Source organism: Engystomops pustulosus, chromosome 2, assembly GCF_040894005.1.
Source record: "Engystomops pustulosus chromosome 2, aEngPut4.maternal, whole genome shotgun sequence".
NCBI classification, from domain to species: Eukaryota; Metazoa; Chordata; class Amphibia; order Anura; family Leptodactylidae; genus Engystomops; species Engystomops pustulosus.
The window spans coordinates 206,092,526-206,107,842 of NC_092412.1; the positions used below are offsets into that span (position 1 = coordinate 206,092,526).

Consider the following 15,317-nt stretch of genomic DNA (forward strand, 5'->3'; position numbering starts at 1 on the left):
ATATTCCCACAATCTTTTATGTGATGTCAGAATTTCTGATAGGATAAGGATTCTGTCCCTCACAGTAGGTTAACCCATTAGTTAACCAGATATGAGACAACTGGGTGTGGTGCATAATTAATCAATACTGCCATGAAGTAATGGACCAGTGTTCATACACACCAGTAAAGACAGAACAATGTTTATTGGTGCATCCTCGGCCACTCATAATCTGAATTTCGTAGTATGTACCAGAGAACCCACACAAGCACAGGCAGATGTTCCGATTGGTCAGATTCAAATCCAGAGTCCATTGCTACAAGGAAACTCTGGTAACCACTGAACCACCATACTGAATGAAGAAACCCAAATGTAGTCAATGTTCAGTAGTTTGGGTAACATCTCATGTACTTTATTGATTAAAAAACAAACTGGCCACTATCATAGTTCTAACGGGGCCTGTTAACTTTATTTAAAAAAACTGAGATAAGAAGCTGTCCAGGGGTCCCATTGAGGGACAGGCTCATGTATTACTGAATGGGCAAAATGCCCTTTTCCAGGTAGTCTCCGGGTTAAGTACGAGATAGGTTCCTTGGGTTTGTACTTAAGTTGAATTTGTATCTAAGTTGGAACTGTAAATTTTATAATTGTAGCTCCAGGCAAATTCTTTCTTTGTCCCAGTGACAATTGAAGTTTTTGAAATTTTTTGCTGTAATGAGACCAAGGATTATCAATAGAACTTAATTACAGACACCTTACAGCTTATCTTTGCAGCCTGGGACTTAAGAAAAGCAGCCAGAGAGTTTCATCAGATGTTACAGTGGGCAGAGAGGTCCGCCTGTAACTAGGGGTCGTCTGTAAGTCAGGTGTCCTGTAGGGGACCACCTGTAATTCATATTTTTGACTTTCTCTTTAAAATGATATTGTTTCTGGGATTTCAGTCACATTAGAGCATGTGAATTCTTCTTCATCTTTTGTCATTAAAGGGATTTCAGCTGCTGACATTTTCTGTCCCTAAATAAAGAAATAAAGAAATGAATTTGGCAATTTACACAGAACTTTTAATATGTGCAATGTTTTTAATACTGGTAGTTGCAAGCTATATCCCAGATTAGGTCATGGATATTTACAGGTAAAGCTTTAATAAAAACGTAAGGTTTGGTTGCACCATGTTTGAAAACACAGCTGATAATACACTGTACACAAAAATACAACTTGGATTGTTGGTATTCATGACAAAATTATATTATATCATTACTATTGTAATGTGCATATACGTTTTTGGGACTTGTAATAAAAAAAGCAGAGATCCAGTGGCTGAAACTGAACCATACTTAAAGGGAACCTGTCTCCACATTTTCACATATAAAGCTAGTGAAAGGTTCTTATAGAGCCCTAGTAACTAACTGACACTCTTCCTTTAGCTAAAAATTGTTTCCGTTACATCCCCATAAATCAACTTTAGGTTGTATTACCGGGCATCAAAGGGGTGTGTGCTGCTTGGACAGCCCCCCTGATCTACCTCTCCCCATGCCTTATGCCTCCTTACTATTCAGCAGTTCATGTCATGGGACCAGGGTGATGTCATTTAAAGTCCTATACCATTTACATTTGCAAAATGTACCCCATGTATGTTTCTGATGACATGAAATCACTGCATGCCTCTATGAACTTCTACTCCTCTTCATGCCTCCATACTGTGATTTCATTTTAATCTGTGCGCATTATGGTAAATGTAGTGTGCCCCACCATGCCTACGTTTCATAAAAGACGTTTTAGGGGAGGAAAACACTCAAAAAGAAAACTGGTGTACAAGGCATTATAAAACAATGGAAGATTGTGAAAATTTACTTACTGCTTTTTGATTTTCTTCAACTTGTTCAAACAGTTTCATTGATGGCTTGGGAACTTGTGGAAACAATTTTTTCCATATTCGAAACCTTAGAAAGAATTTGAGGAGTGACATATTTTTATGATATTTTTGCTGGTCTTATTTTCTACTTCATTTATCCTGCAATCTTGCAGTTCTTAGTTGCTAACTAAATGTCATAATTGTCTATGAGCACATATCATTGGCCCACATTTACTATTAGGGAGGCAAACTGCACTTCATGCAGTGTGCGGGATTAATGAAGACCAGCGCACAGTCAATCTGGTGCACCCTGCACATGCAAAAGGTGCACAAACTAAGTTTAACGGGCGTGTGCCACAATTATGTTGGACTTGCCGACATAAATGTGGGAGCCAATGCAAATGTGCACCGGAATGGCCCTTTAGATGCACAGTCTTGTGTTGTGGCGCACATAGCTCTGCCACAACAGAATACTGGCATAAACCTTACATATGTACAAGCAATCTGCACCGGAAAACTGGTACAAACCAGATAATAAATGTGCTGGGTAAAATACACCAGGTAGTTTTTCTTTGCATTAGTGAAATCATGGACCCCATGTTTCCAAAAGTCAACTGTATTGCAGATTAACCTGAAAATGTTTTGTAATAGCTATAGGTGGTCATTGACAGTTGGGGAACTCTGGGAAGTATCTGAATAAACTACTCTTAAAAACTTAAAAAGATAACAACTATGACTAAGTAATACTTTACCTATAACACACAAGTACTATAACAATGAGAATAATAGCTGTGCCAACTCCAATTACAATAAGTATGTGATGAGGTGTTAACTGCGTAGAATCATCTCCTAAAAGGAAGAAAACAAACAATGACATGAAAAAAAAATCATTATATTTCATCCATAGAGATACAGAAATGCTGCCAATGTGTGTAATAGGATGCAGTTGTCTCCAGGCACTTCCACCACACGGCAGTACATGGAAACTATGTAAACCTTGTCAGAAGGCTGGGAAACACCAAATGTATCATTACAGTTACAACAGTTTTATCCAACTTCAGATTTATCCTTTCATAAAAAGTTGCACATTTAGGCTTAAAGGGAACCTGTCACCAGGAGACCCATTTTTAGCACTCCCCCAGTCCCCACAGAGCATAGTACATACACTGCCAAAGTGCTTTTGTATAAAAAAATGGTTTTACAGAAAAAAAGATATGTTATATTGTACCTTTCATTAGCATCTGCTGTGTGACTAGGCAGTTGCCAAAAGGGAGGGTCTGGTAAGGAGCAGTTTCCCCCTACCCTTGGGGAACAGCTTCTCCATGTGACCTTTTCAAATATATGAAAACACCAATCACTGGGCTTAGCGACGCCCCCTGCTCCTCTACAGCCAATCCCGAGTGATGGGAGTTATCTCTTTTGGCAACTGCCTAGTCACACAGCAGATGCTAATGAAAGGTACAATATAACATATCTTTTTTTCTGTAAAACCTATTTTTTATACAAAAACACTTTGGCAGTGTATGTACTATGCTCTGTGGGGACTGGGGGAGTGCTAAAAATGGGTCTCCTGGTGACAGGTTCCCTTTAATTCCACTCCAGTTCCCAGGTGGCATAAGAAAAATGTAGGAACTGGTGGTACCAAGTTTGGGACTTTTGTGTGACTTCTTTAACTAAAACGCATATCAACTACAGGCATTAAATCCTCATGGGCCACATTTATCAAGTTGTCTAAGCTTCTATAAGACAATGTCCTAAGACACTCCAAAAAACTGGAGTAAGATCCTACGTAATGATTCCTGATACTGATGGCCTCAGAATAGGTCATAAGTATCACCTAGGACAGTGATGGCAAATCTTTTAGAGGTCAAGTGCCCAAAATGAGACCCAAAACCCTCTAAGTTTTCCCAAAGTGTCAACACAGCAATTTAAGCAGCAACTTATTGCCATCTGCTCTGCCACAGCTTGTAATAGTATCAGCTTGCTGGGGACCCCATTACCGCTGAAAGAGAAGGGCCCCTGAACAGGAAGAATCGTGGGGGCCTGGAGCAAGTTCTCCAATACTTCCAAACCAACCCTGCCCACTCTCTTTTCTAGAGTCCTAGACAGCCCAAGATGGGTCACTTTAAAATAGCCCGGCACTACCTGCACTGCAGGAACCGGGAGACAGCTTGCATATCCACAGAGATGTCTCTGAGTGCCAACTAGGGTCCAGGGCCACATAGTCCCAGGGCCACAAGCTACTTTGGGGATGAAACAGGTAGCAGATGTCTCTTGACACAGTATAGTGATTATTCCAAGTACTGCAGTTGTGCTCCTTGCTTTAAAATTTTAGCTCTTGCGACCTTCATAAGACTGTCTAGATTTACAATATTAGATAGACAATACAATTCAGTAAGTTGGTTGTAAAAAAGGGACAAGTACAGGGAAAAGTAAAGAGTAATGTGTGTTAATGGGTCATTTGGGGAGGGTTCACCTGTTGCTATTTTGGCAGTGTAACTATTCCATAATGTAAATGCCATAATGAAAAACATTTTCCAACCATAGAATTTGAATAGTATCCCAAAATAGTATCTATTAAAATTTCAGCTGGTCTTGCAAAAAATTAATTCCTTACAGGTGTTACAGGTGTCAGAATTGAGGAAAATAATATATAGAGATTTTTTTTATGGAAAGATTAGAGTTTTTTTAAGTTATGTATCAAAAACTATTTATTTGATCTTTCAATAATTGTACTGAAAAAATGGCAATGTGTCATTTAGGCCACAAAGCGAGAGCCACAAATACTCATTCCTGTGTGTTTAAACTCTGTCTTCCAAGGCCAATTTCTGAAAGCTTTAAAAAAAACATAAAATGTGACGTTCCAACACTTTCAACATCTTCAAACATGACTTTCCAAAAGTTAGGTGTGTCAATGTTTCTGAAGACTGCAGTTACTGCCACGCAAGGCAGGTATTGTGTGGGTAGATTTGATTGCAAAGACCCCTTGTGGGTACAACTTATTTCCCCTGCAGAAGGGAGGTTTGAAAGTTTTGGTATGTAAGAGGTAAAATTAGATAAGACATAGCTCACCCCTACAATATCTCGAGGTTTGCCAGTATAGATCCAACAGTCCTGTGAGTGGTGTCTCAATGTGCAGCGGGGAATCCTGTTGTACCTCTAGGTGTATCCAAATATGGAATCCCTGTAGTCTTTAAAATGTCTTTATAATTGCAGTTTAGGGGCAGTTTGGGCTATTTGGGACACTAAACTACTGATCCATAAGGTCAGGTAGGTGGTTTAGTGTCCAAAATTGTGCTGACAGGTTTCCTTTAAGTAAGCTTACACATTTCGAGTGTACAAACACCATTATTCATAGTATATGCAAAAAGCGTTTGTACGCTGGAAATGCATAAGCTGACTTAAAGGACATCTATAAACAGATCAAGGATTGTAAACCAAGCTACCGACATACTGGTGTGCGCCCATTTTTACCAGACTTACTGTAAATTATCAGACTTATCACAAATGCACAGTCTTCCATTGTGAAAGGTGTAAAGAATAATGTAGATATTGAAAAGCTTCACCAGCTCACCACCCTTCATATTATCACCTATTATATATGGTTTACTCCATGCACTCCACTCCTGGTATTTTGAACAGTCTTCATTCCATTTAACTCTTATAGTTACATAAATTCTTTCATTTTGATGATATTTTGGAGTAATATAAATATTTTTTTCTGAAATGTTTACTTCCTGAAATAAACGAAAACAGTTGGAGGTATTAGTTATTATAGATGCTCCAATAATAGAACTATACACTGTAACATGTTATATTACATTGCCTTCCTTAACAGACTGCATCTTCCAAAGAAATTTGTGAACATTGGAGATGTAGCATCTGCAATAGATCTCTGTATGAACACAGGGGGCAAGGGAAAAGGGGTATTATAGGATGGACCCTAGAGAAAATGGGACAATATAGGTTGGAGCTAAAGAAAAAGGGGAATTATTAGGAGGGGGTTACAGAAAAAGGTGCATTATGCACAGTGGGCTGCCGAAGCACAAGGGCTTTTTGCTATGTGGGTCAATGAGTAAAATACTTTGTGACACAATAGGGGACGGGGATAGGGACGGGGATAGGGATTTAAGAACAGCATTTATAAATTGGAAATTTTTGATACTAGTCCTATAAAATTTTCTTTCAAGCAGCTGGTTTCTGGTCCAAATAGGTGGGGGCCACTGTTTTAAAGCATAATTTCATATGCAAGTATTTTGTATCTGTATTCTGAAACCTGGGTGATGGCAATAAAGGACACTTTTTATAGGAATTACCCTGAGTCCTTCTGGTGTCACCCAAGTGAGGTATTATGGGAAGATTATAAAAGAAATACAAGATTTCTTAGTACATATTAAGTAGATATTAATCAAACACATATTGGTTGCATTACCTCTTTGTTGTTGATGTTTATATTGTACATAAAACATGAATCAGGCTCTGACTGTATTTCTGGTTTCTCCCATTTAATTTCAAGATCATCTGAACGATATGTTAGAGTTATGTTGCTTGGAGGATCTAAAATGACTTGTATATATAGAAAAATCATGAATCAGTAATTCTTTGAATTAAATTATGTTAAATTGCTGACAATGGCACTAACATTTTTGCACAAAACTATTTTTGCAAGTTGTATTTGTTCCTTTGTGTAGTTATATTTTTGTTATATACCAATTATCTTAATTTGTAAAAATTGGGGGTACTTCAAAAAAAGTAACAATGTACTATAAATGTATGTGTATAGTCACCATTGTCCTATTTGTCCCATTATTGTTTTAACCCTTTAGCCCGTTTTTGCATTTCCATTTTTTACCCCCCACCTTCAAAAATCTATAATTTTTTTTATTTATTATGTTTATTTAGTTTTTTATGTAAAGAGCTACATGGGGGCTTGTGAGGGCTTGTTTTCTGTGTAACAAATTGCACTTCAAAGTGACGGTATTTAATATTTCATGCCCTTTACTGGGAATCTTTTACGTCTTTTACTGTGCGCCCCAAATGACATGTCTCATTTGTTCTTTGGGTTGGTACAATTATGGCGATACTAAATTTATATTGGTTTGATAATGTTTTCGTACATTTACAAAAATTAAAACCTTCTGTACAAAAAAAAATTCCCTTCTGGTGCTATTAACTGTTTTCAGTGTATTGCGCTGCTTGTGGTATCATTTTTTGCAAGATGAGATGACGTTTTCAATGATAACATTTTTAAGAATGTACGGCCTTTTGATCACTCTTCTTTCATTTTTTTAAATATATTGCAAAATGGCATTTTCAACTTTGGGCTCTATTTTCAGTTATGGGTTGAAATGCCATGACATTTTGGACATGGAAATACCTAACATGTTTACAATTTTTACTGTTTATTTATTTTTATATCAGTTCTGGGGAAAGGGGGGGGGGTGATTTGAATTTTTATGTTTTTTTTAACTGTATTTATGGCAGTATATGGTGATTTTCCACATTATATATTCACACTATGTAATGTGAAAATTGCACATTGTAATATATAGGCTAAAACAAAACAGCCTTGGATCTTTGTATGACCCGGGCTGTCATGGTAACAGATTGCCCCAGCCTGATGACGTCACAGGGAGCAACAATCTAAGGTAATATGGCTTGGTGCTAGCACTGATCACGGGTGTTGCCACTTGGTGTTTGCCACAATATGCGCGCCATTGTGTGACATTCTAATACATCACACAACGGTAAGGGGTTAATTAGTGATAATATTAGAGGAGTATGGCTCTTTTTGCACTAGTGTTAGTAAATTACGGTATGTTGGTTGTGTTTTTAAATGCAATTATTTTGGGTACAGAAAGTATTCAAACCCCTTTAAATGTTTCACTCTTTGTTTCATTGCAGCCAATTCGTAAGAGCAAAAAAGTTATTTTTTTTCTCATTAATGCACACTGAGCTTCCCATCTTGAAAAAACAAACAAACTGAAATGTAGATATTTTTGTTAAATTATTAAACAAGAAAAACTGAAATATCACATGGTCATTAGTATTTATAATCTTTGCTGTGTCACTCATATTTAACTGACATGATGACCATTTCCTTCTGATCCCACTTCAGATGGTTCTACTCATTCATTGGAGCCCAGCTGTGATTAATTAAACTAATTGGACTTGAGTAGGAAATGCACACACCTGTGTATATATAAGACCTCACAGCTCACAGTTCATGTCAGAGCACTTAAGAATCATACAATGATACTTTATTGATCCCCAGGGGAAAATTGCTCCAGCAGTTGTTACACACATGTACAGGCTTACAGTATACATACACTACGGGAGGCATGTTGCTAGTTCCTTAGTTGCAAACAAACAGTTACAGGACAGTACAGGTTAACAAGACCATATTACATTACATAATGTGAAACAATTATAGCACAAAATACAATAGAGACAATAACAAATAGACACAAGCTAGACAGACATACACAGGGGGTACTACAGTAGGGGTGCTGGTGCGACGCTATTGGTGAGGTCTAAAGAACCGCCCAAGGAGCTCAGAGACAGAATTGTGGCAAGGCACATATCTGACCAAGGATACAAAAGAATTTCTGCGGCACTCAAGGCTCGTAAAAGCACAGTGGCCTACATAGTCCTTACATGGAAGCAGTTTGGGACGACCACAACTCTTCCTCAACCAGGCTGTCCATCCAAACTAGGCAATCATGGGAAAAGAGCCTTGGTGAGAGAGGTAAAGAAGTACCCCAAAATCACTGTGACTGAGCCCCAGAGATGCAGTAGGGAGATGGGAGAAAATTCCACAAAGTCAACTATCACTGCATCCTCTACCAGTCGCTGCCTTATTGTATAGATCATCTTTGGAAGACTCTCCTCAGTGCAAGACATATGAAATCCTGTATACAGTTTGTAAAAACACATGAAGGACTACCAGACAATAAAAAATAAGGTTTTCTGGTCGAAGAGACAAAGATTTAACTTTATGGTGTAAATTCCAAGCTGTAAGCATGGAGAATCCAAGTACTTCTCATCACCTGCCAAATACAATGCCAACAGTGAAACATGGTGGTGGTGGGGGTGGAGGTTCAGCTGCAGAGACAAGAGGACTGGTTGCAATAGAAGGAAAGATGAATGCAGCCAAGTACAGAGATATCCTGGATGAAAACCTCTTCTAGAGTGCTCTGTACATTAGACTAGGCCGAAGGTTCTCCTTAAAAACAAGATAATGACCCTAAGCCCACTGCTAAAATAACAAAGCAGTAGCTTTAGAACAACTTTGTGACCATTTATGACTGATTCAGCCAGAGTCCTGACCATAACCCATCCAATCTGAGGGTACTGGAGAGGATCTGCAAGGGTACCTGCCCCATATAAATTAATTTGTACCTAAGTCGGAATTTTACACCCAGTAGTGCCACCTGACATCATCATTATGCTGCCTTTATTAAGGAAAGCATATAGTATGGTATTGATAGAAAAGCCAAGTTCTGTTGTATGTTACTTTCAGGTTAATGTTAATGATTAAGGTAACCTTCATTTCCATTCATTACTCATGCACTATTTCTATCTCTGCCCACCTGCCGTCCATTTCTACCATTGTACTGTAGTAGTGCATATGATGGATAGTCAATGAGATTATGGAGGACTGCTCATCAGTAGTAGTAGATCTGGAAGTATTGGTTATGAAATGCAAGAACTAAAATGTACAATAAGTTAAGGTAATAAGGGTTCAACAAAAGGTAGTAAATAGAGATGAGCGAGCACTAAAATGTTCGGGTACTCGTTATTCGAGACGAACTTTTCCCGATGCTCGAGTGCTCGTCTCGAATAACGAGCCCCATTGAAGTCAATGGGAGACTCGAGCATTTTTCAAGGGGACCAAGGCTCTGCACAGGGAAGCTTGGCCAAACACCTGGGAACCTCAGAAAAGGATGGAAACACCACGGAAATGGACAGGAAACAGCAGGGGCAGCATGCATGGATGCCTCTGAGGCTGCTTAATCGCACCATTATGCCAAAATTATGGGCAACAGCATGGCCATGACAGAGTGACCGAATGAGGCTAGATAGCATCTAAAACATGCAATAATTGACCCTGACACTATAGGGGACGGCATGCAGAGGCAGCGGCAGCAGTGGCAGGCTACAGAGTCTCATGGCGACATACCCTAAATGGACTCAGGTTTCACCAAAGGAGGTGAAATGATTTCCTATGTGAACAAAAGGTTGACGGTATATTTAGTCGATAACACAGCATGGTGGCGACATAGTGACCACGTTCCATAACGTATCTGGTGAAACACCCGAAAAATGAGCCTGACACAGCTCTTTTGATAAGGGGACAACATGTGGAGGCAGCCATGGAGACGACTTCCATGATTAAGAGCGACAGTATGGGGCATTCATATTGCGCTGCTATGATTGCAACTTCAGGTCTCCAGCATGGCGGCGACAGATGGGCCGAGTTCCACTATGTGTCTGGTGAAACACCTGAAAATTCTGCCTGACACAGCTCGTTTGATAAGGGGATGATGTGCTGCATATGCTCTCGTGCTCCAGCGTCTGGGGTATAGAGAGTTGAAATGAGACATTGGTGGACGCTGTGGAGGATCGTGGAGGCAAAATGGACAGGAAACAGCAGGGGCAGCATGCATTGATGCCTCTGAGGCTGCCAAATCTTGGGATGGAGCTGGCGGTCCACTGCCAGGCGAGCTTTCGCCTGTCCAAGCCCCTGTCTCTCGGCTCCTCCCCACCCAAAATGGGCCTGGGGGCCAGAAGCGTTTACTTTGAAAAAATTATAATTTTCAAAGCAGGCCGGGTTGTTTGAATATTTCACCTAGGAATAATGGAATAGCATAGTGGTTCTATTTTTAATTGTTTTTACGGAAATGGTTCCATGATTAAGAGCGACAGTATGGGGCATCAATATTGCGCTGCTATGATTGCAACTTCAGGTCTCCAGCATGGCGGCGACAGATGGGCCGCGTTCCACTATGTATCTGGTGAAACACCTGAAAATTCTGCCTGACACAGCTCGTTTGATAAGGGGACGATGTATGGAGGCAGTGAACTAGTAGTAGATTAAAGGTGCTGCAGTTAAAACTATGTTAGTTGGATCTTGAGATGGAGCTGGCGCTCCGCTGCCAGGCGTGCGTTCGCCAATCCAAGCCCCTGTCTCCAGGCTACTCCCCAAACAGCACTTCTAAGAACCTTTTGTATAAGATCAAGTCTAGTAGCGTTCTTATAAGTTTAGGATATGGCAGGTGAGGGGAATGTAAACAGATGCGCAAGAAGTGCTGAAATAATATTGGTAAATGATAAAAGTTTGCCAGTATATTTTGTGGATTACACAGCAGGGTGGCGACAAAGTTAACAAGTTTGATGTGGAATCCATGAAAACAACCCAAAATTCTGCCTGACACAGTTCGTTTGATAAGGAGACCATGTATGGAGGCAGCTATATGGACGACTTTTGGAGACTGCCCATTTCCTCCGCCTCCAACTCCTCTTCTTCTGCCCATACACGCTGAACAGTGAAGCACTGAACAATGGTCCCCTCTTCTGTCTCGCCAACATTCTCCTCCTCTTCCTCCTCATCCTCCTCCACCTCCTCCGATATGCGCTGAGAAACAGACCTAAGTGTGCTTTGGCTACCAACAAGGGAATCTTCTTCCCCCGTCTCTTGTGATGAGCGCAAAGCTTCCGACTTCATGCTGACCAGAGAGTTTTTCAACAGGCCAAGCAGCGGGATGGTGAGGCTGATGATGGCGGCATCGCCACTGACCATCTGTGTTGACTCCTCAAAGTTACTCAGCACCTGACAGATATCAGACATCCACGTCCACTCCTCATTGTAGACTTGAGGACTTACGGCCGTTGTCACACACAACCATGCCTGGCTTCAGGTTCAGCGGTGCCAGCCACAGATCAGTCTGCGCCGTGATGCCCTGTTATAGCTCTTGGGCGGTGTGCCTTTTATCGCCTAGGCTCAGCAGTTTGAGCACCGCCTGCTGTCGCTTAGCGACGGCACTGCTGCTGTGCCTAGAGCTACCGACTGATGGCGCCATGCCCACGGATGGTAATTCGGAGGAGGAGGTGGAGGAGGGGTGGGAGGAGGAGGAGGCATAGTAGGCCTTTGAGACCTGGACCGAGGTAGGCCCCGCAATCCTCGGCGTCGGCAGTATATGATCAGCCTCAGGGTCAGACTCGGTCCCAGCCTCCACCAAGTTAACCCAATGTGCCGTCAGCGATAAATAGTGGCCCTGCCCGGCAGCACTCGTCCACGTGTCCGTGGTCAGGTAGACCTTGTCAGAAACGGCGTTGGTCAGGGTACGGATGATGTTCTCTGACACGTGCTTGTGCAGGGCTGGGACGGCACATCGGGAAAAGTAGTGGCGGCTGGGGACCGTATACCGAGGGGCGGCCGCCGCCATGAGGTTTCGAAAGACCTCGGTCTCTACCAGCCTATAGGGCAGCATCTCCAGGCTAAGCAACTTGGAGATGTGGACGTTGAGGGCTTGGGCGTGTGGGTGGGTTGCGCTATACTTCCTTTTGCGCTCCAGCGTCTGGGGTATGGAGAGCTGAACACTGGTGGATGCTGTGGAGGATCGTGGAGGCAAAGATGGGGTTTTCGCACGGGAGGTGTTTGGGCCGTGGTCCTGGGCAGGGGGCTGACTAGCAGATGACACAGGGGAAGGAGCAGTGGTGTGCCCGGCCGGAGGTGAACGGGCTTGGTGCCATTGAGTGGGGTGTTTAGCATTCATATGCCTGCGCCTACTGGTGGTAGTTAAGCTAGTAGTGGTGGAACCCCTGCTGATCCTGGTTTGGCAAAGGTTGCACACCACAGTCCGTCGGTCGTCCGGTGTTTCTTTAAAGAACCTCCAGACTTGTGAAAATCTAGCCCTCACCACGGGAGCTTGACTACGGGCAACATTTGGCGCTGATGCACCAGCTCTGGCCCTGCCTCTCCGTCTGGCCCCACCACTACCTCTTCCAACCTGTTCTGCTATAGGACTCGCCTCCGTCTCAGAAGCACTGTGTTCACCCGGCCTATCAACCCAGCTTGGGTCTGTCACCTCATCATCCTCCGATCCCTCAGTCTGCTCCCCTCTCGGACTTCCTGCCCTGACAACAACTTCACCACTGTCTGACAACCGTGTCTCCTCATCGTCCGACACCTCTTTACACACTTCTTCCACTACTTCAATAATGTCATCATCACCCACAGACTGCGACTGGTGGAAAACCTGGGCATCGGAAAGTTGCTCAGCAGCAATCGGACAAGTGGTTTGTGACTGTGGGAAGGGTCCAGAAAACAGTTCCTCAGAGTATGCCGGTTCAAATGCCAAATTTTGCTGGGAGGAGGCAGACTGGGGGGGAAGGAGGCTGAGGTGGAGGAGCCGGAGGAGTGCTGATTTCGGTGACATGGGTGGACTGCGTGGAAGACTGACTGGTGGACAAATGGCTAGAAGCATTGTCCGCAATCCATGACATCACCTCTTCGCACTGTTCTGGCCTCAACAGTGCTCTACCACGAGTCCCAGTAACTTGAGACATGATGAACCTAGGGAGTGTAGCTCTGCGGCGTTCCCCTGCTCCCTCATCAGCAGGTGGTGTCTCACCCCGCCCAGGACCACGGCCTCTGACCCCTGCAGTAATTGGACGCCCATGTCCACGCCCTCGTCCTCTACCCCTAGCCCTCGTGTTAAACATTTTCCAAATTAAAGTGTAAACTTTTAATTTTTTAGTTTTTTTGTGTTTATTTTTTTTTATTTTTTAACAAAACGATGCTATCCTATTGCTATGGCTAGTTTCTAACCTACACTGACAGCACACAACTGGATTTTGTGCTGTGCCTGATGACTTTGAGCTATAAAATGAAATAAAGGTAAAAAAATTAAATCAGCAGACTCTGCCTAATTCTAATCAAACCCCTAATAAATTGTCCCACTTCGGTGTTTGAGGTGAATATGCGTGTCACTAAGAGCTAAACACAACGGTTGCAGGTCTCCCAGCAAATTCCTCACAATATGGTACTAGCTGCACTACTAATGCCAGCAAGCCCAGCCACAAGCAAACAAAAAAAGGAAAATATAACGCTATTGTGGGCCTAAGTAAGCCATTGGGGTTCTCCTATGGCTATTTTGTATCCGACACTGAAAGCACACTGCTTTGCAAGATGAATTTGAGCTATAAAATGAAATAAAGGTTAAAAAAAAAAAATAAATCAGCAGACTCTGCCTAATTCTAATCAAACCCCTAATAAATTGTCCCACTTTGGTGTTTGAGGTGGATATGTGTGTCACTAAGAGCTAAACACAACGGTAGCAAGTCCCCCTGCAAATTCCTCACAATATGGTACTAGCTGCACTACTAGTACCAGCAAGCCCAGCCACAAGCAAATAAAAAAAAAAAAAGTATAACGTTATTGTAGCCCTAAGAAGGGCTGTTGGGTTCTTGTAGAATCACTCCTGCCTAACACTATTCTAATAGAACAGCCTAACGCTTTCCCTGACCAGCAGCAGCTCTCTCCCTAGCGGCATCCAGACACAGAATGATCCGAGCAGCGAAGGCAGGGGCTAGTCTATTCCAGGGTCACCTGATCTGGCCAGCCAACCACTGCTATCGACGTGTAAGGGTACCACGTCATGCTGGGTGGAGTGCAGAGTCTCCTGGCTTGTGATTGGCTCTGTTTCTGGCCGCCAAAAAGCAAAACGGCGGGAGATGCCATTTTCTCGAGCGGGCGAAGTATTCGTCCGAGCAACGAGCAGTTTCGAGTACGCTAATGCTCGAACAAGCATCAAGCTCGGACGAGTATGTTCGCTCATCTCTAGTAGTAAATTAAAAACTTAGAGATAAAGAAATGTGATAATGTTTCTAATGAGTTAACTCTTTAAAGGCAGTGTATGAATAGTCATATGACCCCAGAGAACATCAAGGGAAATATACCCTAGGTATGGAAAGAGTTAATTATTAGTCTTCTTTTCTCAAGGTGCAAAGAAGCTGCTTTACGTAACAAAGTATATTACAATGTTTTCTATTATCACCTTCTGTAATATTAAATAATAGCTTTGAAGCTTTAGTTACACTTTTACTATATACATTAAATGATAGATTGGTGTTTACATAGATGCCCTATGAAGCAATACATTCTACAGTAGTAGCTTTTTGGAAATTAATGTTTACAATAAAATATGATAAACTTGTCACATTTACCTTTACCATCTTCAATGGGCCAATACACTTTATCAAAGAACTGAACTGAAGTTTGGTTACTTAATCCCCGTACTTCCACATAAACTTTTGATCCATAGTTAATATTTGGATGATTAAAAACACATCCCACTTGCCTCCCAAAGGAATCACATCGGTATTGTTGGCAGTCAATATTCTTTTTCTTCTGCCTAATCCCAAATAGAATAGTAATAGTCATGTGTTGTTAGAACAATAAGCTTAATATACATTAAATAAT

At 41.9% G+C, this 15,317-nt stretch overlaps 1 protein-coding gene across 3 annotated transcripts in view; it reads right to left on the reverse strand.

Moving 5' to 3' along the window:
- Positions 1 to 422: 422 nt before the first annotated feature.
- Positions 423 to 15,317, reverse strand: part of LOC140119165 (interleukin-5 receptor subunit alpha-like) — a 48,907-nt gene continuing 34,012 nt past the window's right edge. For all 3 annotated transcript variants that reach the window (XM_072137912.1, XM_072137914.1, XM_072137913.1), the window contains 6 exons: positions 15,062 to 15,249; positions 6,264 to 6,397; positions 5,424 to 5,568; positions 2,584 to 2,680; positions 1,835 to 1,919; positions 423 to 993 (listed from right to left, as the gene is read on the reverse strand). In XM_072137912.1, the coding sequence (XP_071994013.1) occupies positions 892 to 993; positions 1,835 to 1,919; positions 2,584 to 2,680; positions 5,424 to 5,568; positions 6,264 to 6,397; positions 15,062 to 15,249 (751 nt within the window). In that variant the 3' untranslated portion in view covers positions 423 to 891. The remainder of the gene's footprint in view (positions 994 to 1,834; positions 1,920 to 2,583; positions 2,681 to 5,423; positions 5,569 to 6,263; positions 6,398 to 15,061; positions 15,250 to 15,317) is intronic.